At 41.9% G+C, this 27,779-nt stretch overlaps 1 protein-coding gene across 3 annotated transcripts in view; it reads right to left on the reverse strand.

Moving 5' to 3' along the window:
- The window catches only part of ANK3 (ankyrin 3), a 435,851-nt gene extending 413,217 nt beyond the window's left edge, over window positions 1–22,634 (reverse strand). The window contains exon 1 of one of the 3 annotated variants that reach the window (XM_066618756.1): window positions 21,715–22,634. In XM_066618756.1, coding sequence (XP_066474853.1) covers window positions 21,715–21,777 — 63 coding nt within the window. In that variant the 5' untranslated portion in view covers window positions 21,778–22,634. The remainder of the gene's footprint in view (window positions 1–21,714) is intronic. The other 2 variants (XM_066618757.1, XM_066618758.1) reach the window with 2 other exon arrangements.
- Between the last annotated feature and the right edge of the window lie 5,145 nt (window positions 22,635–27,779).

The raw sequence follows: 27,779 nt of genomic DNA on the forward strand, positions 1-27,779 counted from the left end.
AAATACCAAGTGAAAAAAGGCCAAAATACTGTTAATATTCTAAAGTGAGAAGCCGGTGAAACCAGTATCTCATATAGTAACAGTTAAATTCCATTCCCTGTACAGCTTATTTGTTGGGAAAATGCTTTCCAAACCAGAATGGTTCTCAGTATCCATATAAATTACCATTAAAAAGATACCATACAAATCTCTGATGAGGCATCATCCCATAGTATGGGTGTTACAGTCAAGAAGGTCCTTCTCCAAGTCTTCACCAATTGTATCTGAGCAAAAGGTGAGATGCAGAAGAAGGCATTCCCTGCTGATTTGAGGGAATGTGAAGAAAATGCATGGAAGAAAATGCTTTGTTAGGTATGGAAGACTCTGGCCAATAAAGGCTGCAATCCTAACCACACTTTCCTGAAAGTAAGCCCCACTGAACAAAATAGAACTTACTTCTGAGTAGACCTGGCTAGGATTGTGCCCCAAGGCTTTAAAACTCAAGACTACCAGTTCAACATAGATATTAAAAATCAGAGGGGACACAACTAAACCCTGCAATATCATGTAGGTCCATGTTCATGGGTACAGGAGCTATCACCTCAGGCTACCAGGAAGGGATAAGTTGGAAGCAAAACAATGCTTCCAACTCCCAAATGACTTGGCCAATCTTGAAAGATCTGAAGGTCAATTGCCATTGAAATGTCAAGAAGAAAGAGCAGGATTACAGTCCCCTTATTCAGCTCAAGAGGCAGGTTGTCCTACAGGACAGGTAGTGCCATTTCAGTCCTGAACGTGGACGCTGATTTAGAAAAATCAGTCTTTAAGAGTCCCTGAATTTGGATCGCTAGCACCCAACCAAATACAAAATCATCCTCGCTACCAAATACAAAAGGTCTAACAGGAATAATATCACTGAAATCTATCCAATGCTTCATCATTTTGACATGTTTTGCTTATATATGGTTGGGAGCCATTTGTGTGCTAGTGCAGACATGATGCCCTCAGCACTGAGTGCCACTATGGGCAAGTGCTTTTTGGTGGCTATAACAAATTCCTCCTTATTGCCCTCACTTCGAGGACAGCAATAAAACTGCCATTAGCTGTTCTTAAAGAGGCATCAGTCATTTCAACCCTGTTGTTTGGCTCCCAGTTAAGAGCCAAACAATAGGTTTGAAATGATGACACCTATTTAAAAAAGCTAATGGCAATAAGCATTAATAGCAGTTTTATTGCTCGTTTTGACCACATGCACAATGACAACATCTGGCAGCGGTACGGCTTTGCTCCAATTGCCGACAAGTTGAGAGAAATCCGGCTTCAATGGTACGGCCACATTCTGCACATCAAGAGCAATATGCTGGTGCAGAAGGGCCTTCAGTTGGAGGTCAATGGCAAATGACCGAAGGGTCGACCAAAGCAGTGCTGGCTTGACACGCTGCACGGCGACATGAAAACCACCTGCATACACTGGACCAAGCCCGGAACCGAGAGAAATGACAACTCCGATCGAAAATAGCGGACCCCACCACCACATGAGATAAATGCTGAAGGAGAAGTTTGGCTCCCAGCTAAGAAAGCCTGAGAATCGTAGTTTTGAGAGGGAACCTTTCATACAGAGCCTTTTAGCCTTCCCAAAACTCCAAATCCCCGTGGTTCCTTGGAGGAGACTGCAACTGTTAAACCAGTTTCAAAGCGGCATATTTTTGTAGCACCGGTAGTCACATAACATTCTCTTCCTTTTATCAGAAAAGGTATGTAAACAGTGGCTTGAGCAGGGAAGCACTAAAGAGAAGCAGGGTCACCTGGGAGAGATGGGGAAACAGTGTGAATGGCATCATCCCCCTAGTTCCTTTGATGGCCATAGCCAGTTACAGAAGATAAACCAGTAGAGAACACCATCCGGTTTGATGACGGGAGTTCTCAGCCTGAGAAGATCAACATCCTGGTTGCCGAGGTAACCACTTCTGGAAAAGGGAGGCTACTTTTACCTGGCTGCAGCAACCCCTGTGGTAGGATACAAATCCCTGAAATAAACAGAAAAGTACACTACATGCTTTCAAAATTTCAGGCAACATTTCCCAAGACCGACACTGTGGTTATTTAGCAGGCAGAACTCTCCAGAACATCAACAGGAATCTCACAGAAGTCAATTTCATTTTTTATGAGCTCTATGTTCTGTCTGTGTGTCTGCTGTAAAGAGACTGTGGATGAGACATAGCTGGAAACAAATAATAAAAGCAATTCAGTTCAGATGCAACTGCTGAAGAGGCACCAAGTCTTCAATTGCTGTAAGCAGGCTTGGAATTCATGGATCGGCTCCATATCGCACCTGGGCTCCAGGAACCCTAAACAGCCAACACCAGTGCTCTGCTGCAACCAATTTTGTCTTATGATTAGCAGAAAGAATACCTATCAAGCACAGTGTTCAGGGACTCATTAAGGACTCTTGTATTATTTTTTTCCTAGCACAGGTACTGCTAGCAATATTATAAACAATATGAAAAGAGACACTTTTTCAAGTGGCGCTCATGTTCGTTTTAGCAGAGGGAGAGCAGCTGCCCCTCTTTATCCCAGCATAGCATTTTTTCTAGTGACTGTTTGCTGGTGTCTTCTCCATCTCTTTTAGATTTTGAGCTCTGGGGTTGGAGACAGATTTGTTCATTTACTTATTTTCCAATGTAAACAATTTTGTGAACTTTTTGGTTGAACAGCAATATACAAATATCCTTCATAACAATTAACAACATAACATGTGGACTATTTGTTTTGCTCCTGAAACACATGTTGGGAAGCTGTTACATTTTCTAAATTGGTTTCCTGGTGGAAAATACATACACATGTTGCCTAAGATTGCCAACTCTGACTGAAGCTATTCCAGCACAATGTAATGTCGTTTAGCCAAGGAGGCCCTGCTAAAATTTTCTGAATTGCTTTCAGTGATTTGGAGATAGATGCTGATTCCTGCAGACTCCAGGACTCCTGCAGACTCCTGAAGAGTTGACAATCCTAACATACCACTGTATTGTGCATACATTTTCCAGATAAAGTACTAATAGGTGAAGCTAGTCTGTCACTGACTCCATTTAGAGATAAAATTGAATGCTAGTTAATTTTAATCCACCTTTATTTTCCAAACTAAATTACTGTAATGAAAAAAGGAACCTTGTTACTTCTTGTGAAGTGGAGTTCCACTGTTACGTTATCATTTGTTCCATAACTTTCCAAAATGCCCTTAAATGTTGCATTGATAGCCCTGCTTTGCCCCTCTCAATCAGGAACAAGATTATTCAGATTTAGAAAATGGGCAGGAGGACTGTAACCAAAACTTGATCTGAGTGCTCTTACATGGGTGCAATGTTTAGCCCACTTTTACCACAGCAAAATCAGATTTTGACATAATACTTGAATCAGGTTTGTGTGCATTTGGTTTGGGGACAGTATTTAAGATCTTGCTTGTTAGGGTGATTTGGATTTATAGGAAAACACAAAGTTGGCTTTACTGCTAGATGATCTTATGTACGCCCTAAAGTAGCCCCTAATAAAGAGCAGCATTTTTGCTGCAGTTGGAAGCAAAAAAGATATTGATCTTCCCAGTAATAGCTTGATACACACTTCTGGAGTCTGGCAACCAAAGGCAGAACAGGAAAAAAAACAAAAAACATCTATGTACAGAATGGATAGAGAGAAGTTCTTTTCCCTTACACACCAGAACCAGGGGGATAGCCACTAAAATTGGCTGAGAGAGTTAGAAAAGACAAAAAGAAACATTTGTTTACCCAGCACACAGTTAAAGGAATGTGGGCACATGTGGAATTCCTTGCCACAGGATGCTGTGTTGGCACCTGGCCTAGACGCCTTTAAAAGGGGAGTGGACAGATTTAGGGAGGAAAGATCCATCACAGGTTACAAGCCATGATGACTACATGCAACTTCCAAGTTTCAGAGGTAGCCTTCTCTAAATGCCAGATGTGAGGGACAGGGCCTAGGAGAGGGGGGTAAAGGGGGTAATTTGCTAAAACAACAGCTGGGATGATCTTTTTTCTGGCTAGCAGGCAACCCTACCCAGTAATTCTCATCTGATCCATTACAAAGTTTTCAGATGACATTCCAATTTGGAAGAAAGTAGCATCTGTGCAATCAAAATTAACTATGAAAATGACAAGCATGTACTACTTTGACAAATTCCAATCAACCTGATTACATATCTAATATACTTACAGTCTACTAGGATGAAGGCAAAAAAAATACAATTCTGCACTAGTGCAACAGGAGAAAAATACTATTGTTGAAAAATTTTAAAAGAAAAGGCATGCAAGATTTTGCAGATTACTAGTCACTGTGCCTTCTCAGCATCACTGAAGGTCTAGACTTAGTTAATTAACATAATGTTATAAGGAAGTATTTTCTCCAGGCATCACGAAGAAACAGCTGGTAGGCGGCCAAAAACTTCATTAGAGCATTCAGCCATGGTTCCCTCCCAATTTCATCCCATACTTACAGAACTGAGCTTGGTGTGCTTCTGAACATTCACACATTCCAGGCTGTAGGCTTCACACACAGCTGGGGGCAGGTAGAATTTCAAGCTAATTCATGCCTCCCCTAACTAACCTAAGCTAATTCATGGTCTCCCCTAAAGACCAGGGCATACGAAGCACATGGTTCACCCATGTGATTTGTTCATCAAAACATGGGGACACACATGCATACACTCCACACCACAGGTAATGCTATACTATGCATGCACCCTCTTGTGCCTGTTGGTTGTCGAGTGCTGTATGAACTGGTGGAGTACTTCTTGGTATCTCAATTTAATTTCTTCTCCTATCAAGGAGGATTATGCTCAATTTAGAGGTGAAACACACCATGAGATAAATTCGAAGCTAGATTAGTTTCTCTAAAAAAAAAAAAAATCAATATTTGAGGATTTGAGCATTTGAACTTGGAAAACCAAACCAACTCAAATACTGTATTGATTCTGAGAAACGTGCGCATTCCCTACTAGAAAACCTCATACGTCTCAGTGTTAATATTCAAATCGGAAATGTTTGAACTCCAAGTAAAGTTGTGGTTTCACAGTCATGCAAAGTTACAGCACCTCTCTTGTTACTTGAACCATAGGATAACTCAGACCAGAGCCAGAATCTTTCTGAAGAGAGTGTACTAGAGAATGAACAGACCCGCACTCCCAAAATTCCAAAAAGATGGCCAGAAATCCTTTTGCATTTTGCAGCTGGCTGTGAAAGATCATCACCTTCTTTGGACAAACACTAAAATGCCACAATTTCTTTCATTCCCCCCCATACAAGTGGATGCATATGACATATTCTAGCAGCTATTCAGTCTGCCCCATTCTTCACTATCAAGTGCCAGGCATTCCTGGCACATAGAAATGGAAGCAACTTGGCATCGCAGAAGAACATGTTTGCAACAGGAATTTGTGTCTTTTTGTCCATTTCTCCAGCATTAGGTTAAGTACATACTGACAAGTTGCCTAGAATGCAATGGCAGACTTTGTTATTACTCCCAATGAATGATTCCAGATGAATTTTAGCTTCCGGATGGCTCACCACCAAGGCAATACACAACTGGCTTATGAAATGAACAAAAAGAACTGCAAGTTCCTGTTGGATTTCTGGAAGCCTCTGGCTGGTTGCTGTTGCAGATAAGATGCTGGACCCAAGACCGATCCAGCTGGGCTCCTCTTTCTAGGCTTATAATCTCCTTCACCACTAAACATGGAACAAGCTCTATATCCCTCTTGGAGCTGGCGTGCTCCATATAAAGATGGAGAAACTGCTCAGTCATCAGGAGATGGAACACTGGTTATATTTCCCCCTGGACCCATTAAGCATTTTTACCAGGTACACAAGACAGTGGAGATATACAGCACCTCTCTTTTTATTGCCTAGTCTTCAAATTGCAATTAGAAGATGACGGTTTTATTGGATGAGAACAGGAAAACAAATAACTCTCAAAGCACCCTACTCTTAGTCTCTACATACTTTCAAAAAGCATTGAAAAATGACTGTGATATTTCAACTCACTTCTTCATTTTCATCATTTATTTTAGAGGCTTTCTTTAGTGCAAAGACTATGCAGAAGATTGCATACAGAACTCTTAGAAGTTAGCAGGAGACAGCAACTAGCATGTCAGATCAGGAGTGTGGCTGGTTCCTTGCAAGATGTCGGCTACAGAAAACAGCTGGTCCATCACAATAGCAAAGGACCAACCACAGACAGGATTTTGGATACAGAACAGATAAAGAAAAGCTTGAAGATCAATTTAAAGGAAGCATTAACTGCTGGAAATGGGCCCAGATATTACAGGTGAGAACTCAACATGAAGAAACTAGGGTGAGTGTAACATGTAGTTCACCTTGAGAAAATGTCATCAGGTTTTATGGAAACCTCTGTGGGGACCATCACAGCACCTGGCTCGTTGCTCTAACTCCTACCAGCCTCTTTTTCCTGTGGTTCAACTTCTCCAACTCCAGTTCTTGCTTCCATGACTCCCATCACTCCTTCCCAATGGCTCTTGGCCTGGCTCACTTAACCAGAAATGGCAATCACTGCCCAGTGAAGCACTTCCCTTTGAAATGTGGTAAGTTTAGCATGCTGTAAGATCCGCAAAAGCTGAATTCCTTATCTAACACCAGCGCACACCGTGACTGCTGCTATGGCCCAGTAAGCTTACTACATTTCAAAGGAAGGAAACTTAACTGGGCAGCCACAATGGCTGCTAGCCCACTCATCTACATGACAAGCCTACACTAATTTGAACAATTTTGTCATGGGTTTCCTAAGGAATCCTGAAAATTGTAACTTACTGAGGATTCTAATAATTCAGTATTATAAATCCACACCCCATTCTGAATTACATTTTCCAGAGTTCCTGGGTAAGAAAGAATGATTGTTAAACAAGTTTTAAGTTCATAGTTTAGTTGGTTCCCCCAGCTGAGATTCTACCACACTTAGCATGTAAGTCTCAAGGAGGAAAGATATTAAAAGTAATATTCAGAATTTGAGCAAAAAGATACCTCCTTTACAGCTTGCTCCATTTTGATATTTGCTCAGTTTCATAATCTTCCATACTTGAATTGAAGGATTAGCATAGTCAATTTGAAAGATGGATTCCCTCTGCTTTATGCATCTCGCTTATTGCTCGCTAAAACGGATATTAAAAACTAAAACTTGGACTCTCTTCCTTTCTACAGTCTTTTCTAGGATCAAAACCATGAAAAATAACAGTTGCTTTGATTTGTAAACTTTTTTATTTAAAGGGAAAAGCTGTGTTTCTCCATGGAAATTTGTAAATGTTTAATTCTTGCATAGAGCAATAGAAAAATATAGAGAACCAGATTAGGATCCAATCAAAAGGTTAACAATTTTAAGAACCATTTATTTCAATGGGTGAGTCAGCAGTACTTAAATTTTTCCTGCATCATGCTCTTACAGCCCAATCCTATCTAAATCCCCACAGGGTGATGCAGCAGTGCTGGTGAGGCTACCACTGTATTCTGGGGGGGGGGGGTTAGCTACTGGAGGTCTCCTTGGGATGAGGGGACATTTGTCCTCTTGCCCCAGGGTAAGCCCCAGCAGCTTGGGTTGACTTGGACCTGTGCCATCAATATCCCTGACACAAGTCCAAGTTAATCTATACAAGTGGATACAGGTGAAACAGGGAAGGAGGTTAGGATACGGCATGCATACGTAACAAAATCATAACAGTGAATAAAGCCATCAACAGTTCAGGTCACGAGGCTGACAGAGTTGTTGTTTTTAATCACATGGTGGAGTAACAGCAAGGAGGGGATTGACCAAGCTTCTTTGGGCAAAGGCTCAACAATGGAGAAAGCCTTGCCCACAAACAAAACGGCACTATTACCGTGTATGGTTTGCAGATCTGGACCTTCCCTGAGGATTTGCATAAATGGGGAGGAAGCCAATCTTGCATCTGAAGGCAGTCCTATCTTGAATTTTCTTTTTATCAGTTTATTTTGAATTGCCCACCTTTATCATGGCTAAGCACTGGTATTACTTTGGTTAAGCCAGTGGTTTTCAAACTCTCCTGGAGAGTTTGAGCCACTGTAAGTGCTTGCGGGAGCAGGGGGGAGGCAGCAGGGGCAGGTGGAAGGCAGCAGCGCAATCCCCAGGATCACGCCACTCAGGGCACTGCATGGGCTTGGGTACACTTACCCAAGCCTCCTGCAGTCTTCCCGGGGTGCAGGGAACCCAGTGCGAACCTTTGGCAGGGCTCCCTGCAGCAGTGAATGTAGAAGTGGAGCGATCGCGCCCCGCCTCCACTAAAGCAGAAGTGGAGTGCGATTGCTCCACTTTCACTGCTGTAGGGAGCCCTGCCAAAGGTTTGCACCAGGCTCCCCGCACCCTGGGGAGGCTGCAGGAGGCTTGGGTAAGTGCACCCAAGCCCCTGCAACCCCCTGAGCGGCGCAATCCTGGGGATCGTGCCACTGCCTCCTCCCTGCCTCCAGGCTGCCCCCGCCCCTTGAGGGGGCAGAGGCCAGGGCCCACAGGCTGGGGTGTTGTGACACCGCAGTTTGAAAAGCCCTAGGTTAAGCTAACCAGGCTCTCTTAAAACAGGATTCAAATCAAGTTCGCGTTAATTCAAGTTAAAACTTTCAAATTCAAAGGATTCAAGCTTCAGGTTCTGGTTTAAAATCCTTATTAAGAGGAAACCCTGAATAACAGTAGCCATGTGAGTGACTATTTAGAAGCCTGGTTTTACAATATATCAAAGAAGCTCACTGAGGCTGGTTTTATATTGTATGACTTGGATACCCAAGTCACCCAAAAAGGGCACATGGTTCCAGGAGCTACAGCCAATCAGTAGCTTCCTGCAGCAGGTGCCTGTTTTTAAGCATATGTTTGAAAACAAGTATGATATCTTTAATATGATTCATGCTAAATATGATTTAATATGATTCATGCTAAAATACACACAGGTATTTGGATCCAATGAGTGCCTTGGACACATGAGGGTTCGAGCTTACCCAGTGGAGTCTCTGCCTTCTTCCTGTGAGTGACACATCTCCATCCCATAGAAACTGCTTCTCAGACTTTCCTCAAAGTTCAAAAAACAATCTGTGAGACAGCATGTGGGGCTGTGACCCAACAGGAAGAAGTCAAATATTCCATTGAGCATGCCCAAGCAGCTTTTGGAATCTCAAACCTATAGAGGTAATGCATAAAGCAGGCCCTCTACTCAGGCTATAAACATCTGGCTGGTTTCTCTCAGCCTTCCCAAGAGGTTGAGAATTCAAGGAAAAGTGATTCATATTGAAACAGAACACAGTAAAACATGCCAGGGAAAAGAGTTGAAGGGAAGGGAATTCCTGCTTCCCCCTTCCACCCACTTATTTTAGTTTTCTTCTCAGGATTTGATTCCAGCAGAGAGTTTGTGGCTCCTGCCATGTACACCTCGAGAGGACAAATCTGCTGTTAATTTCCAATGATTCATTAAGTCTAAATCTTAAGACATTTTACTGCTCCATTCTAAGCATGTCACGGGGCATCACTGATTTCACTAGAAATTCTAGGAAGTGTGAAACTGCAGGCCCAATCCTATCCAACTTTCCAGTACCGATGAAGCCATACCAATGGGGCATGTACTGCTTCCTGCAGTGGGGGGGGGGCAGTCATGGAGTCCTCTTCAAGGTAAGCGAATATTTGTTGCTGCGCTGTGACTACATCAATGCTGAAGAGTTGGCTAGGATTGGGTCCTGCCTGGTACTGAGTAAGATCTTGGCCTATCTCACAGTGCTGGCTACACTGACTAGCAATGGTTCTCCGGAGTTTTGTGTGTGGATTTTACCCAGCTCCATCTGGAAATGCCAGAGATTGAACCCAAGTCCTTCTGCATGCCAAACATGAACTCTTCACTGAGCTACCACCGCCACCACCCTCCCTCCGTACTTGTGTTTTCAATAAATGCACTAGAAATTTGGGATGGGAACAACTTTGAAAGATGGGCTGTAATCGGATGAAAGCCAAATGAGAGCTAATTTGAACACTAGGGGGCAATATGGAAGAGCAGTCTGAATCCCTGTGCATCACTACAGTCAGAACCTCTTTGTCATCAGCATTATTGATGGGATAGCAGCTGTACATTGTCCAGTGCATGATCAAGAATACCCCACTCTTCCTGGAGTTCAGCATATGTGACAACTTTGGAGTTTTGCTGCTGTTCATGTGCTTTTAAGAACAACATATTGCTAATAACTGTGCCCCTTAAATGTTTACTTAGGTTGATACAGGGCAGACGAAACCATCAACACCCATAAATCATGGAGAAAACCACACCAAAAGCCAAAGATGGAATTTAATAGCTCACATGGTCACTTTACACAAGTGACAATACATGAAGGCAGCAACTTTGAAATACTGATCATCTCTCCCTTTGTAGAGTAGTTGAGGAAAATCAGTTATCCCATGAGTAAATGCCAATCTAACAGTTTTGCACATTCAGGTTATTGAACAGTACCCACAATCACTGAGACAAGTCTGTTTTTTGCTGACTCATTGGGAGGGAAAAGGACCACCAAAAGTTCAAGCTCATTATGCTCAACACTGCTAGTAAATACTGCATACATCCTTTCAGGGAGAGCCTTGTTTTCTCTTCTCTCCTCAATTATCTTGCGCCTACACTTATCTTTAATCTCTTCCACCTGCTTCCTTTCCGTCTTTGCTCAAATCAACCATTGTTCTCCCAAGTTTTTATAAACCTTCCCTACACAATTATCATTGTCAGTTATAATATTCTCATTATACCACCCCCCCTTCCCAAAAAAGGGAGAGTTGGATGCTTTCACACTGCCCATTATTTTTCCAGTTTTGTTTTGGTTTGACATTACATCAGGCCCTTTCCGTCTCATGATCAAAGCATTTTTACTCTGAAATGAGCCCCACTAAATCCAATGGAATTTATTCACAAGATGATGTGCATACAGCAAGATCTTGTTGCAGAATCCTTCTTACTGTACATATATTTGCAAAACATTGATTTCAGAATCAGTGACGTCACTTGGATGGGGGTGTGGATCTCACCCGGTGATGCACTCAGTGGGGTGACATCACTACTTGCAAAAATTGTAAAATCTTGGTAGTTTCAGATAATACCATCATGCTACGTATCATTCAATGTGTGATTTACTGCAGAATGCAATGAAACAAACCATGTTGAAATATCTGCATTCTATCAAATAGAATAGCCAATTAACCAGAAAAGGACATCACAACTGCCTTATGAAACAAAAAGTGGATTTCCTTAACTCAAAACTGACCAATGAGACTGATTGTTCTGAGAGCCAATGGGGTGTTATTATGACACAGCAATGAACCAATGTAGTATGCCTCAGCTCTTATTTCTATGCATCTGAGCTTAGAACTCTTGTTCAGTTGTGTGAGTGCCATCAACTTGGCTACTGGTGTTTGGTTGGCTGGCTGCTGATTTGTTGGGTGACCTGTACTGTTCTATATAAATAAAGTAAGTAAATTAAAGGGAGTTACACCAATCCCAGTGTTGCTACTGCATCGAGGTTGTACATATAATATTGTCATTTATTCTGTATGGTCTGATACGGAAGGAGGTACCTCATGGGGGTGACACAATGAGCTCTTGCGCCAGGTGAAACAAACCCCTTTGACGCCTCTGTTCAGAACTGAATAAGCATGGTGTAAACTATTTAGATGTTTACAACTATTCAAAATAGTTGTAAACATCTAAATTTTTTAGATGGCCCCACCAGCTTCCCCGCACCATAATGGGTTTCTGACACCTATGATTTTCTGAAGCACTGGACTACACCTCACTTACCACCAGTAGTACACATAGCACTGGTTGAAAAATGCTGACCTAAGGGCACCAAGTGAGCTACTGGTTGAAGAGATGTTTGAACTGGGAAAGTTCTAGGTCCTATGGAACACCTTACAGTGCTCTGTTATGTTGAATACAAAACTACTGTTATGTTGAATACAAAACTACTGGGGCACTTCTTTTATTACATTTCTCTGCTATGGAGATGATACAGCCTCCAGTACTGTTTATTTTGACACCTATCTAAGCTCTCATCTCAGAGGCACATGTACACAAGAGAGTCAATGACACTGTATACTGCGTAGTAGACACCTCTTGCTGATAACCTCCCACAGAACACATTACTGATCATTTAGTCAAATGTCAGTTTCCAACAACAGTCTAATTTTATTGATGATAAACACAGAAGAACAGTATTTTGTTTCTGCTTCTGAGAGCTTCCACTACCTACTTCTTTTGTGCGATTCCAAAAGCCAAAAGAAGTTTAAGGACTAAAGCAAAATGGTTTCCCTTTTTTAAGAAAAGAGGACACAGGGAAGGGATAAAATTCAACAAGCACAACCCAAATAATCTTCACTTCAAAATTGTTAACAGCATTTTCTCAAGCAATGCAAATTGGTTTTTAAGACATGTTTATATTTTGATAAGTAACAGAATTACTTAGGTCAGTAGTTCTCAAACTTTTAGGGAGATTTACTCCCTAAGTCTTTGAGGGGGAGGAGCGAGGGCAGTGACGCAGTCCCCAGGATCGTGTCACTTTGGTTCACAACCAGGAACTGCTTTGCGCTTGCTTATTTCTCAACGTTCTAAACATTGGGAAGCCCTGTGGAGGCCTTGCAGGTCTCCCTGTACCTCCCGGAGCCTTCAGCAGCCCTACATTAGTGAGAGTAAGTGAAAGCACCACCCCTGGCCCCCCTTAGCAACATGATTCCGGGGATTGATCCTGGGGTTGCGACCTCCCTGTTTGAGAACCACTGGCTTAGGTTATGTTTTTATGTGTTTTTTGCTTAAGTTTCTGTTATTGTAATATAGCATAGTTTGTGCTTTTCATTTCTTGTATTCCAGAAGAAAAATAAGTTTTAAAAAGCACCATCCAAAATTAACATTTGTGAGTTTTCAATACACTAAAACAAAACCTGCTTCTTTTAAGGATGGTCAAAAGAACTCTGTGTGCACAATCCTAACCCATTTTCCAGTACCAAGGTAAGGTCAATGCAACTCCAAGGTAAGGGAACAAACATTGCCTTACCTTGAAAAGGCCTCCGCGATTGCTTCCCAACTGCAGAATGCAGCACATGCCCCAATGGCACAGCTATGCCAGTGCTGGAAAGTTGGTTAGGATTGCACCCTGAGACAGATAACACTTAAAAGCCCTGATCCAGTTAAAGCAAGCCATGTGCCTAATTTGTTGCAATGGAACTTAACTTGTCCTTTTGCTTTCAGTGGGACTTAGCCATGATTAGTTGAATTAGGCCCCAAGTGTCTTAAATATGCACATCATGTGATCCAAAGACTTATTTCACTAGCAGTCAATTACAAACCTCTCACTAAGGTTAGTTTATATACAGCAGGTCCCTTTCTAAAGTATTTGACAATTAGCTTAATTAATATAGGCTTACTCTGTATCCTATGCCCGTTCCTGGGCCATTTTCCTGCCCACACCATGGCTTCCTCATGAGGAAGCTGCTTGAACCATTCACTAATGAGGCTATACTATATCTCCAAAACTAGACATGATAGGGCAAAACGGATGCCATTTTTTGAATCCACACCCCAAATTCATATCAAACCACCATAAAGTTGGGGGAAAACTTTTCTGACCCTCAATTTTGTAGGCCTGTGTTACTGACACTGGTTGGAAATGGTTGGGATACTAGGGACTGCACCAGGAACTAGAGATGTGCCAGAGTCATGGCACAGAGTCTTTTAAGTCAGTGACCCCACAATTTGTGTCAAGTCATGTGTCATCATGTGCACCATCATAACTTGATTCATGGAAAATTTTGAGTCATTTTGACTTGAATCTTTAGTCATTTCAACGAATGAGTTAAGTCTTGAGCAAAAAAAAAAAAAAAGGAAAAGGAAAAGAAAAGGAAAGAAAAGAAAACTTTAAGCCTTCCTCCTCCCCTCAATTCCCCAGCCCCACCTCCTGGAACTACCTACCCTCCTCCTGCCACATCTGCTGCTGTCATTGATCTGAAAAAATGGCTTCCAGATTACCCATGAGGTCTCTTGGGGCAACGCAGAAACGATGGGAGGAGTAAACCAACAAACAGACAAGCAAGCAAGCGCACACACATATTCTATAGAGAGTAAGAACTTGATTCTATACATTTCCAAGTCACTGCCATGAGTCACAAGTGCCCAAGTCAGTGAAATGCGTGAGTCCCTTACAAGTAGTGAAAAATGAGTGTTTTCTTGACACTTGAGTCTTGAGTCCCCATCTCTACCAGGAACTCATATGGGGTCTTAAAAAGCCCCTGGGCTTTGCTTTTGATAGGTCTAAAGAATTAACTTTTTTGATTACCACCATGGACAGCAATCTTCTTACCAACAAGAAATTAAGCTCAGAAAACAGAAACTTCTAGACCAGGAGTGACTATGGGGGGAAAGTGCAGATGAAGAGGGGAGACACTGCCAAGGTGCTGGGAGAGCCTAATTATCACATGAGCCATCCTTTCAGCACCACCACTTTGCAGAGCGCAGACCGCCTGAGCTGTGAAATGATGGCTCAGCAGAAGCTGCGCAGCTGAAGGGGCAGCCGGTGTGATAATTCGGTTCTCCCATATATCCCATGGTCAAGATTTCTATATACTGCACTTTCTCATTTGCAACTAATGTGTTCCTATATGAGAACAAGTTTCTTATTTCTGGACAACATCTGCTTAATGATGTCACTTCTTGCTTAATGATGTCACTTCCAGCTCTCAGCAGGTGCTATGAATGCTATTTAGCCCACCCTATGAAACAGGTTTGACACCCTTGCTTTAGACCAGGGGTGTCCAAACTTTTTGGCAGGTGGGCCACATCATCTCTCTGACACTGTGTCGGGGGCCGGGGAAAAAAAGAATTAATTTACATTTAAAATTTGAATAAATTTCCATAAGTTTACATAAATTAATATACTAGAGGTGGAACTTATATGAATGAATGAAGGTCTTGCAATAGCTCAAGGCCTATAAAAGGCCTCACACAAGGCAAGGCTGGTGTTTTTTTTTGCTGCCACTACTGCGTCACAGATGTGAATCAGCAAGCAGTGGAAGGGACCCTCATCCCACAGCTAACGTGAGAGGTCAAACAGTCGCCAAACAGTCGTCCTCATGCTGAGAGCAGTTGCATCGGGCCAGTGCGGGCTCCAGAAAGTTTCCTGAGGGCCAGAGGCTCATTGGAGACTGGGGTGTCCCTGAGGGCCGCATTGGGAGTCCTCAAGGGCCACAAGTGGCCCCAGGGCCGGGGTTTGGGCAGCCCTGCTTTAGACCAATGTTTCTCAAATTGTGGGTTGGGACCCACTAGGTGGGTCGCGAGCCAGTTTCAGGTGGGTCTCCATTCATTTCAATATTTTAAATATATTAGACTTGATGCTACCATGGTATGTGACTGCATTTGAGGAAATGTGACAGATCTGTACTTTGAACAGACTACTATGAAGATACTTTTTACTGCTGGGTCAGTGTGGGTAGGATTACAGGCTAGGGTCCCAATCCTATCCAATTTTCCAGTGCCAGTACTGCTGTGCCAATGGGGCATGCATTGCATCTTGTGGTGGGGCAGCAGTCACAGAGGCCACCTTAAGGTATAGGAACATTTGTTCCCTTACCTTGGGGCTGCATTACAGCTGCACCAGTGCTGGAAAATTGGATAGGATTGGACCCTAGGATTGTTAAAAATTTCCCTGCTTGATTATATCACTTCCGGTGAGTCCCGACAGATTCTCATTCGAAAAAGTGTGTCCTGGTGTTAAAAGTGTGAGAACCACTGCTTTAAACCATTGCCTCCCTTTGGGAAAGTTCTATGGCATTCTTCGAACAGCATTACAAAACAATAGTTATGTAATTTTGTAAGAAATTCTAATTATTATAATGCATCATTACTTTGCTGTTGTATCTGAGAAAAGTGTAACAGTGGTGAAGAAAGCTGAAACTAACTGCTTCCCAGCCCCACATATTTAACTCATGCCTCTTTACATTACCCATTGTACAAGAACAAAAATAAGAGAAATTCATTTGCACATCCATAGAACTCTAAAGATAACAGTGAATAGCAACGCTTTCGCTCATTTCATAGCTTTCAAATGATATGCCAACATCTGTACAACTTTTATTTGCAAAAATGAATTATTTTATGTAGTGTAATCAGATGAAGCATTCTGGTACAATTTTGGACCACAGTATATGATTACCTTTCAGCTCAGAGGAAGAGTTAGTTAGCAGGCTTGCAGGCCAAAAAAACAAATAGAAAATTTAGTGCTTGATAAATGCCAAGAACAAACTTATTTTAGTTACATTTTTTATTAAAATGATGACCAGGACACTCACCTCTTCAAGCACAACATCTATTTTAAATCCATGTATAGGTCACAGCCCTCAAACTAATTATTTCAATACCACTTTACCTGAAGTTGGGGAGCATGGACACATTCATCAATGTGTGTAAATCAAATAGAAGGTGGGGACTGCACACACTCCACCAAAAATGGCACATCCATGTTTCTCACAATACATACATGGTAAATGATCCTTGTTCCTCCCTTCCCCCACCCCTTTTAAAGACTACACACTGGGAATTTCAAGCATTTGGACATTTGGAATGTGGTTATGGTGAATTACACATAGGATACCAGAAATGGAAGTCAGAGTCGGGCAAGTTGGTGCATGTGCCATCTTGCCTCTCCACTATGCGTTCAGTGTGACCAAATTTGCCAGCATAGGCAACACCAGAGGACAAGCCCCTCAGACAAGTCTCAGTCCCCTCAACTGCCCCTCCACTGCTGGATCTATAGCTGAATCATAAATTAGAAATTATAATTAATGTAAATATTAAATTAATATAAGGCTGCCATCCTAAGCATGCACACTTAAATGTCAGTTCCATCAAAATCAATACAGTTTCCTTCAGATAAAATATGTTTAGGAGGACAGCATTCATACAAAATATAGCATTATTTATCCTTCAGAAATGTAGCAAGTGGGACAACACATGTGCTCTCTTGCTCTCCCTCTCCCTTTTTTGTGCCTTCCCCCCAATATATTTTTCCCCAGGGCTACCACTGTTTATAAGTGCACGAACAAACTAGTCACCTGAGGACTACAGCTCTAGGCCTCACTAGACAAGCAGCTTGTCTTGTGACAAAATTGTTCCAAGAACATTGTACCAATGAGAGTACTGCATGTTGGAATGCTTTGTCCTGGGCATTTTTTAAAATCCCTAAACATAGCAATCAAGCATGTCAGAGACAGCCAAGGTTGGAATCTTTCTCTCTCTGATACTAGTTCTCTGTGGGGAGGGAGAGCTTTCCCCCACCTGCAATCTGAAGAGCCACATTTCAGGAACAATGATTCCACATGATGAGCCATTTGCCAAACTCAGCCCTTAAATAATGGTGTATTATGTCCTTTTCTGAGAATCTGTTTCTCAGAAAGCTTCGTGGTTTTGTGTTTGAGATCACATTTCCAAGTCAAACTCCCTAAATTGGATTCTGATGGCTTCCTAAAAGCACACACCCAAAAAACTGGTGTCAGGTTTGGTTTGGGCAGATGCTCACATTTTTCTCTGGTAACATGTTCTGGCTGTCACCAGAGTTGATCCCATCTTCAGGCAAACTTCAGGCCACCAGAGACCCCCACTGCCTAGTTTGCTAGCTGCAGGAGTTGCTTAAAATAGGGCTCTGAGACAATCAGGAAGCAAGTTACTTATTGATGATGCTCTGTGTGCCTGAGTGGTACTATGTTTCTGTTCTTTCATTGGGTCTTGTGTTCCTTCCTTCTATTTCTTAACTAGCAAGTCTGGTTCTTTAAGCCTTCCTGAAGAAGTCATATCTCAGAAGTCCTTATACAAAGCACTACACTGTGAAGCCCCCTGCTTAATATATGTCCTCTTGTAAAAACAGAGCAATGGTCCTGTATTCCATCTTATAGTACAGCAACAGGCCTGCCCAGCCTTTCCACCTCACCTACTTGGTACCAGCTCTGCCTGCCCTCCTATCTGTGCCAAGTGACTTTTCTGGGTTCGAACAAGAGAATTTATTCGTTTTGCCTTCCCATCTAGAGTCCCAGCTCTATCTTTGGGAAATACTCTTGGTAGGGCTTTGCATTCTAATTTTAATCTTATTATTAACCATGGTCTCGGTTTTGTTAAATGTAATGGTATAACTAATGATCCAATCCTAAACACGTCTATTCAGAACCAAGTCTCATGGAATTCAGTGAGATTTTCATCCCAATACTCACACTGGAACCTAGAAGTTAGTTCATAACCAAACAACTCAATACTGTAGTACAGCCATTTCCAAATTCTCTCGTAGAGTTTGGGATGCTATCAGTGGGTGTGGAAGACGGGCAATGGCACTCCCAGATCATACCATCGCAAGGAAAAAAGGTCGGTTTTTTAACTTACTGGGGGCAGTGCCAGGCCTCTAGAGGGAGCGGGAAGCCAGTGGCCCCCTCATGCCTCAAAAATGCTCCAAACCAAAATCGCAACCCACTTCTGGTGTGCATTGTGAAACTGGAAGTAGGTCATGATTACCATAGTTAAAAAACAACCCTTTTCTCCACAGCTACAGCATGATCATGAAGGTCACCATTGCCCCACCACCTAAAGGGTCAGCCATGGGGTTTCCGTGGCTGGGGCATCATGACACCCCAGTTTGGGAACCTCTGCTATAGTAGCTTCCCTGGCATCCAGTTCTAACTGAGATTCAGGGCTGCTGCAGACTTAAGTGAATTTAAACCAACTCATTCTTCCTATCACTTATTTGGAGTTCTGACATACAATTAAAAAGCACACAGGATGTGCCAAATATATCGTGAGCATATCATATCTCCTTGCATTAACAAGCCAGAGGAAAAGATGCCGTAAGCGGCTCTGGGTTCCAGGTGATTGCTGCAGTTCTGGGAGTGCCTAGAGTCCGGGCAGATCAACAAGACTGGTTTATACAAATTTGGCTCATTAGTTGAGTTTCCAAATGTGCTGCTACCTTCCAAATTTTTCTTGGAGGATCCCTTAAGTTAATTAAAGTAAGTGCTTCAAGCTGTCAGTCATCAACCCCCCTCATTCAGCGTCTTCCCCAAAACGATAAAAGAGCAGAGTCACCAGTCTAGATGAGAAGACTTCTGGTGGGAAGGAAAATGACTTGCACGTTACCAAAGCTAATGGCTGGTCTGTTCTGGAAGCTATTCCTCTGAAAACAATAACCAGGCAGATCATGAACATGCTTATGACAGATCCAGTCCACTACATCACTTCACAAGATGAGGCACAAGAACAAAATGCAATATTCTGGCATTCTCTAAGAATAAAAAAGCATTCCCGACTGAAATTCTTGGAGCCATAATTATATATTCCATGCTATTACTTAGTTCTTAGGCAGTTGATAGCATCTTTGGAAAAAAAAGAAAGTATGAGCATGGACCTTTTTTGAGGGATCAGAAAGGGTGACCCTGAGCTGAAGTCACTGACACAATCATTCAATATGCTTCACCACTAGTATTTGCACAGGGCAGTATGATGAATTGGGTGGGGAGTGCTCACACATGTACCATGGTCAGTTGACCACAGAGATTGTAGGAGGACATCGGTGCTAAAAGGCAACATACAAAATGTGTATACAGTAAGACTTTTAAGTGCTGCGAAATGATCGTTCAAAAGCCTTCGTAGACCACAGCCAGCCAGAACATGCCAATGAACCTCCTCCTGTACAGAGTATCTGAGCGCAGACGTCAAGTCTTCTCCTTAGCACTTCTTTGCCTTATGAATATGGCAGCCTGGACCTATATTACACAGAAACTGAGTTTTAGCAGGCAGGCTTGAAGCCAAGCCAAACAATCTGGTCCTACGTATATTTACTTGGAAATAAATCCCATTTTGGTCAAAGGGACTTAATGTCGAGTAAGTATGCACAGGATTGCAACCATAGTTACTGAAGGCTTAAAGATGCTTCCTCTAACTAAAGAACTTAGTACTAGAGAGATGCACTTGCCTGTTTTTTTTTTTTTTTTTTCCTGTGCTGGACTTACCACAGGGCAGTTGTAACACACACAAACTATATTTTATTTAAAAACATTTTAAAAAACAAAAATCAACCCCACAGTAGAGGAGTTGTGTTTCTTACCCTGGAGACATCACTAAGCCTGAGAGAAACATCTCATATGATATGAGGCAGTGTATTTTAACATTGCAAGTTTTCTCCAAGGTTTTTTCCCTCTAAGCAAAATCCAGAATATACAGTTTACTGGGAAAAGAATGTGCTTTGTTTTCTCCTAAAATGTCACAAACAGCCTTGCTAATGATTGCTTATTTCTTTGCTCTGATTACATAGGCAGCCCAACCTGTGGATCAGTTAAACCTGAGTTCTTTGATATTGAGCATATTTCAAGCAGTCTAGCCTGACTGACTTGTGAACAACAACTTAAGGCTGCCATGTTTAAGAGGAAGTAACTCCCACTGAACTCAGTGGGACTTGCTTGTGAGTAAGCATGTTTAGAGTGTTAAGCTGTTAGAAAGCAAGGCCAAGCAAGCTTACTCACAAGTAAGTTCTATGGAGACTGGGGTCTCTGGGGTCAGAGTGACAGACTGACTGTGCTGAAGGAATACCAGTTGCTGCGTTTTGTCAAATTCACTTACTCCCAAGTAATCCCATTCCCTTAAGTGGTATGAACTCACAACAGCTTGAAGGTTCAGTCAAAGACCCAAGATGCTTATCCATTTCTAAACAACATTTTATTCTCCGAAGCCAATGCAAAAAGAAAGAAATAAAGAAAGACCAAACTCAAAAGTATTTGTGTTGAGCCACGCAAGAACAAATTTCTGGCAGATTCAACCAAGAACCACCTGTACGGTTCCCTATAATAAAAACAGTGTATGCTGAAAGCAGTTTTCTGAGCCAAAGGTAAATTTCATCTTGGTTCTCTCCAGAACAGAACCTAATCCAGGCATTATATATATATATATATATATATATATATATATATATATATATATATATATATATATATATATATGAATACACATATACATATAATATACATATATATATATGAATACACATATACATACACATATATACATATACATATAATACACACATATATATATATGAATACACATATGAATACACATATACATATACATATAATATACATATATATATATGAATACACATATACATACACATATATACATACACATATAATATACATACACATATAATATACATATATATATATATATATGAATACACATATATACATATACATATACATATAATATACATACACACACACACACACAAGTTCCCTTAAAAAAACTTAACATATTCACAACACCCATTAGTAAGCACACATTGTTGACAGACAGAGGAGGAGGGTTTTTTAAAGCCTGCAAGGGGTTGTGTATTTACTGACTGGGTGTGGACTCAAAGACTACTACAGCATACACAGCCACATTGTTTAATCATACAGTAGTCATTTCATTTCAGAATGCTCAGATATCTGAATAATGGCAAGCAACAGCAAGCTTCTGTTTCCAGCAAGGGAACACGCCCATCAGCACCCAGCACAAACAACAGCATCCTCCTTCTAGCATCTTCCTCGTTTCTTAAAAACAAAAAACAAATCAAAGCCCAGCAAAGCAAAGATCCTTACAGTTTGGAAAATAAAGGTATTGTTGCAACCCTCCAGCCAGTTTACCTTTTTGCCTTTCTTCTTCCTGTGAGCCGGTTTAGCTGGCTTCTCTTTTGCTTCTTCACTCATTTTTCAGCACATGAAAGAGACGATGTATAGATCACTGCTTGTATTCCAACGTCCAGAGCCACTGGAAAGATCACAGCATTGAAACCAAAGTCCATCTGCTGGTGTTTCTCAGGCAAGTAACAGAATAACTGCTGTTTAAACACAGCCCCTGCTCCTCCTGTACAGTCTGGAACGCAGCCTTGTTCTGTTTTTTTCTCCCTCAGTTAAGAAGCTGTGAGTTCAGATAAGCAACTATTCCTTGGAAGGATCAAGGCTCCCTCTTCTTTTGTTCTGAACTGACTGTTACCCCAGGGGTAAGATCCTGGCAAGATTGTGTAGCTTGTTCCATCCACAGTTTCTTCCTACCCTCTAAATGGTCTTGATGAGCACAGAAATCAGCGGCAGATTGCTGACAGGTCTCAGAAGCTTTCACCGGCGGATGATTTACTGCTCCTTGCAGACAGAGGAACTGAGGGTAAATTGCTCTGATTCCCGAGAGCACACAATACCAGCCCATGTGTTGAATGTATCAGGGTGTAGGCACCAGATAAAGAAGCCTCCACGGGAGATTGGGTGGCTGAATCTCAATGATCACCATCACTAGACCAATTCCAACCACTATTATTTTTAACTAATATGCAGAAATACAAGAACAAGCATTAGAGAGTCTTGCCAGATTAATGTTTACATCTCCCCACAGCTACACAGTCCTGGTCCTTCAGGAGCTTTTCCAATTGCCTATATTAACATTAACATTTATCACCCGGTTAATTATTTATCACATAAAAGCATCAAATATTTCCATAAAACAGATTTACAATTATTCCAGCCTCCTAGCAGTTCCAGTCCAGCAAGTATTCCTGTCTGTAATGGAAGATTTATGGAAGATTTTCTCCTCCCCCACTCCTTCCCCAATGGAGATCTCACCGAGAAAGTGCGACATGCCTCAAGTGCGTATCTCTAGAGCCTATGGAGGGTTTCTGGATCATATTTCCACACACTGCTGACCTACTCAGCAAATGTTTTGGCCAGCTCTGCACAGGACTCATGCGAACAGGAAAAAAAAAGGTGAAGGCACCATCATTTCACCTCTACAGCACTCTTAAAGAAGTAAGAAAACTCATTCAAGATATGTTCGCACGCACACTTTTTTAAAAAGCTAGCACATGAGCGTTCAGTGTAATGACTTATAAAAACACTGTTGCCTTTGAATCTCTTATTCCTGGTATGAGATTCATGGTATGAATGCTACATGTGACATCCTGCTCATGCATGAGCTTTTCAGCTTTCCCCTTTCATTGGCAGCCTCCTGAGGCCCCAGAAGCCTTCCAGACCAACCCTCCATAGGGCATGCAGTATTGCTACTGTGCATATGTGGAAGTGCTGTCTGCTCTGAGCACAGACTCCAGGCAATAGCTTTTGTCCGCTGCGGCCTGCCCACGAGGTGACCTGATGCAGCTTGCATTAGGGCAGGTGGTAGGAAGAGGATTAGATTCAAGGTGCCCTTCACCTGGAGTCTGCCACTGCCTCCCTCCAGCCCACTGCAGTCACAAAATGTATTGATCGGTTCACTCGAGAGGGAAGCAAGTCACATTCCCCTTTAATATGCAACTGGTGTGGTTTTCACAAACCACGGTCAGTCCACAAACGTGGACCACACACAGAGGAAGCTTCTTATTTCACACAGTCCTTTTGACTCAAACTGGAAGTGCCACACTTCTGGGTTTTTGAAAACCATAGGAGAAGTACAGTTTTTACAAACCTGGACTTTTTTCTTTCCCCAGTATGCAGCAGCAGAGACAGCCAGCGCTGAGCAGCACCCGAGATTGTGCTGTCCCTGCCTTTCATTGAATACAGGATTAAATTATGATTACAGAATCAGCACTCTGCATTAAGGGACTACAGCTGCATTCAGTTGGTTAACACCCAGAACAACCCTTGTTTAGATGCTAACTTAAATGAGAAAAAAATTAGGATTACAAGATATATGATTCCACCAAGCTGCCTAAGGACTCAATCCTGAGTCATCCTTTGGCTGGTATAATTCCTTTGTGCCAGCCCAGAAGTGTCACAAATGTGCCATAGGGCACCTTTGCGCCTCCTTGAGAGTTGGGGAGGCCAATGCAAGGATGCACACCAGCCTTCCCGCACAGCTTCCTGGACTTTGGCTGGTGAGTTGTGCCGGCTGAGAGTGGTTGGGGAGGATGGAATGAAAACATTCTGAGGCAGGGGGAGGGAGCAAAGACCAGGCCTGGGTGAGGGGCAAGACCAGGAGCCAGCATGTAGGCCAGATCCTAACACATCCACACCCCGGAGTGGCCCAGACTTACACCAGGCCACTCAGATCCTCACCACCAAGTTAGGTGGCACAGATCCAAGTAGCCCATAGGACAGCTTCCATGTGACATGGGGTAAGGGGAATGAATTCCCCTTACTCTGAGTTGCTCTGCAACCCGGCCCAGCCCTGCTCTGGATGCAGTGCAGGTCAGCTTGCTCCTGGTCATGTTATGATTGGGCTGTTAGACTGATTACACCAGGGATGTCCAACCTTTCAACTTCAGGGCTTCTGGACCTTTAGGAATTGTGTAGAATAAGGAGCTACAAGTTGTCATCTCACAGATGACAAGCTGCACCTGCTGAAATTCCCTCCTTCACACAATTGTTAATGGTCTAGGAGCCATAAAGTTGAAAGGTTGGACACTCCTGGATTACACCATTACCTATTTGCTTCCTAAAGGTTCTCCCTTGCATACAGTAATTCTATTAGTGATAAAAGAATGAGAGTGCTCAGAGGAGTTGCTAGGAAAAAAATGGCACCGCACAGTTGGTGACAGTTTCTGTGTCAAAGGACATTAGAGAAACACTTCATCAGCTCTCTCTCAGTTGAGTACCAGATGCTGAGGGATGCTAGTGTTTTCCTAGAAGCTCTCCTCAATACAGCAAAACAGATTGAGGGTAGGGAAATAAGTCTCTGAACCTTTAGTCTGAGATTATGTTGACATTTGATAAATAAGCACTAGGCACAGTTCTTGCAGAGCTGAAAAAAAAAACATCCTCTGGGTTGTACCACTTCAGACTGGAGGTGGAGGCTCCCATGACTAGATGCTCCTCAAGAAGACAAAACCCTTCTACATAGAAAGTAGGTGTCAGAGAAAAGAGCTCTAGCTCCGAGTTCTCTATGTGCATTCAAGCATTTTGTTTTCCCATATGGGCACATTTAATCATGTGAACCACCGTCTGCAGTCTGAAGTGGCCCAGACCAATGTTTACCACCTCAGTGAGAACTAAGCCTTAGACAGTGAGGTTTTATGAAAGATGTAAGAGAGGTGGTTGTACAGAAAGGCAGAAAACCATGTACTGTGTTTACTTTGATGGCTGCAAAAACACAGTACCCACTCCCTAGATTTGTATTCTTGTTTAGATATCATAAAATAAAGTGCTCCCTGCTGGCTGACTTGGGGAAAACAGTTAAAAATAAAGCTAGAACTTCCATAAATGAGTGTGTTCTCAGGACATTATTGTGAGAAGGCAGGGTTGTGGGGTGACAGGAGACACTTAACAACTTAGGAGTACATTTTAAACAAAGAGTGTGAATACAATAAAAACACACTTATAACTGCCTGTATCATACCAGTAGTATCCTCTTGGGGAGCAGTCACTGGTTCTAGCTCCCAGCTGAGTGCATAAGATGTGAAATGATCATAGTTTGCCTTCAGTACTGTGTGAGTGTAATTTTAACAGGCAAATAAGAGCTAATAAATGCCTTAAACACAGAATATTATGTTATAAGAACTCTGACCCTCACAATTCTTTTAAAAAAGCAAAGCAAACCTTCAGCACATAAATTGGCATTTATCTGTGAAATCCCTAAAGCCACATAAGAAACTGCAAAGCTTTATAGTGTGGGGATTATTTTTATATCTCACATCCACACAGAAACAATTGAACAGGATTTCTATTATACTGGATCAGCCACACCAGCAACTCTGTAGTCCTGCTTGAAAGTGCAAGTTTCTCCAGATATTCTCCCTAGAGAAAAGATCACACATGAAATCTTGCACTTCCATGAGGATGTTTGAGCATTCTTTGTTAAATTAAAAAAGGGTGATTTCATAATAGTTATTTTATTACATACTTGTTGAGGTTGTAGGGTTATGACTTTAAAATCCAAGGGCTGGGAAGGGTAGAGCCAGCCATATTCTTTTCCACCACATTGCTTAATTACAGCACAGTTTAGATGTGAACTTTCAGAATCTTGGCGATGCAGATCTACTAGCAGAGTTCTATTTTTAGATCAAAAAATAGCTCGCATAAGAGGACAACAGGATAGGCCAAGTGAAGTCTACCAGGACAGGTCTATTTATAAACTGATGCATGCAAAAGGAAGGGGCATGTGGCCCTTGTGGAGTGGGGAGGGAGCATTTTCAGAAGAAAACTCAGCAACAAGTCACTTTCAGCAGCAAGTTGACGTTCAAATCATCATATATCTGCAAAGGTGGAGGTCATGGAAAACAGCTTTAGTGGCGTATTGGGACTCACTGAAGAAGCCGATCAGAATAAAGCTGGGGACACGCTGTACTTGCGGAAAGCTCCTTTTTTGCAGGTTGAATGGTTTCTGCTGCCACTTATGTCATATATAATCTGCTGTTGTATGCTATTCATTTCACCCTGACTAGGGACAAGGTCTCACATTTGCTTTGGTCAACTTCACATTGAAGTCAGCATTAGGGAGAGAGAAATCAAATGAAGACGTTTCTCCTGGGACCAGCAGAAGAAGTTTGGGTTTATTGACTTCATTCGTTTATATAGATATATACTGTCTACATTTTCCACCTCTGCATTTTTCAGGGACTTTGCAATACATGTTAGCACATAAAGACAAGGATTCTGAACTGCGTCACCCAGTTGTATGCCTATTTACTCAGAATCCCATTACAAACAAATGAGAGTTACTCCCAGATAAGTGGGCACAAGACTGTAACCCTACTTTAACCAACTCATTGATGGGGGAACATTTTAAAATATGTACTGCTGCATGTTAAGGGCATATTTGTTTACTGAAGGTGTCAGTTGATCAGTAATTTACTTCAATGTTTCTTCTATTCACTTTTCAAGAGACAACTTTTTTTATTTGAAGCATTAAGCCACCCATTTTCAACCACTGTGCCGTGGCACACTGGTGTGCCACAAGAGGTCCATAGGTGTGCCACTGGAATTTGGGGGAAGGTCATTTATTAGTAGGGCCAATGGGGATGTGAGCCCACCACTGGCAGCATGGTGTGCCTTGTCAATTGTCAAAAACCTGATGGTGTGCCTTGACAATTTTAGTGACCTTGTCAGTGTGCCATGAGATGAAAAAGATTGAAAATCACTGCATTAAACTTTTAAATGGATGTGACTGTTTTAAGCCATTTCTGCCCAACATTCCATATATGCAGCATGGACCAAATGTGTATACCTGTGGGTTGGGCAGAAATGGGTTAAGTAAGAAGCTGACATTTCAAGATGGGCCATAAGCTCAAACTTATTTTCTGATTATTTGTGTGGCATTATTATAGAAATGCCACACATAAAAAAATTCAATAATATTGTCACAGGTTATAGTGAAGAAAACAGGATATGCTGCTTCTATCAATTAAAAAAACAAAACCTCAAGATAGTTGCCCATGTTTTGACCACATGTGATTATTACTCAGATGTACTACTATAATTTCTGGCCAAAGTTGAAGAATTCTTGCAAAATTCTTGCCAAACAGTTGAATGGGTTTGTGTTCCATGCATTCTAAAACCACAACTCTTTTTTTTTTTTTTTGCTGTTTTTTTTAGACAATTGACCTGTGTTATAAATTGGCATGTAGCTCCCAAAGTGGTGCGATGACCCTTATTGTACATTTTAAACTTTGATCAAAGCCAGGTCAAAGGGAATCCTGTGAGCTAGATTCAAAGTTTCTAATTTTTCTTGCTGCATCTAATGTTCCTCTTCCCCTCCTTTGTTATTTTCAGTGAAGCCTGAAATAAATAAA

Source organism: Tiliqua scincoides, chromosome 3 (genome assembly GCF_035046505.1).
Source record: "Tiliqua scincoides isolate rTilSci1 chromosome 3, rTilSci1.hap2, whole genome shotgun sequence".
Lineage (NCBI taxonomy): Eukaryota > Metazoa > Chordata > Lepidosauria > Squamata > Scincidae > Tiliqua > Tiliqua scincoides.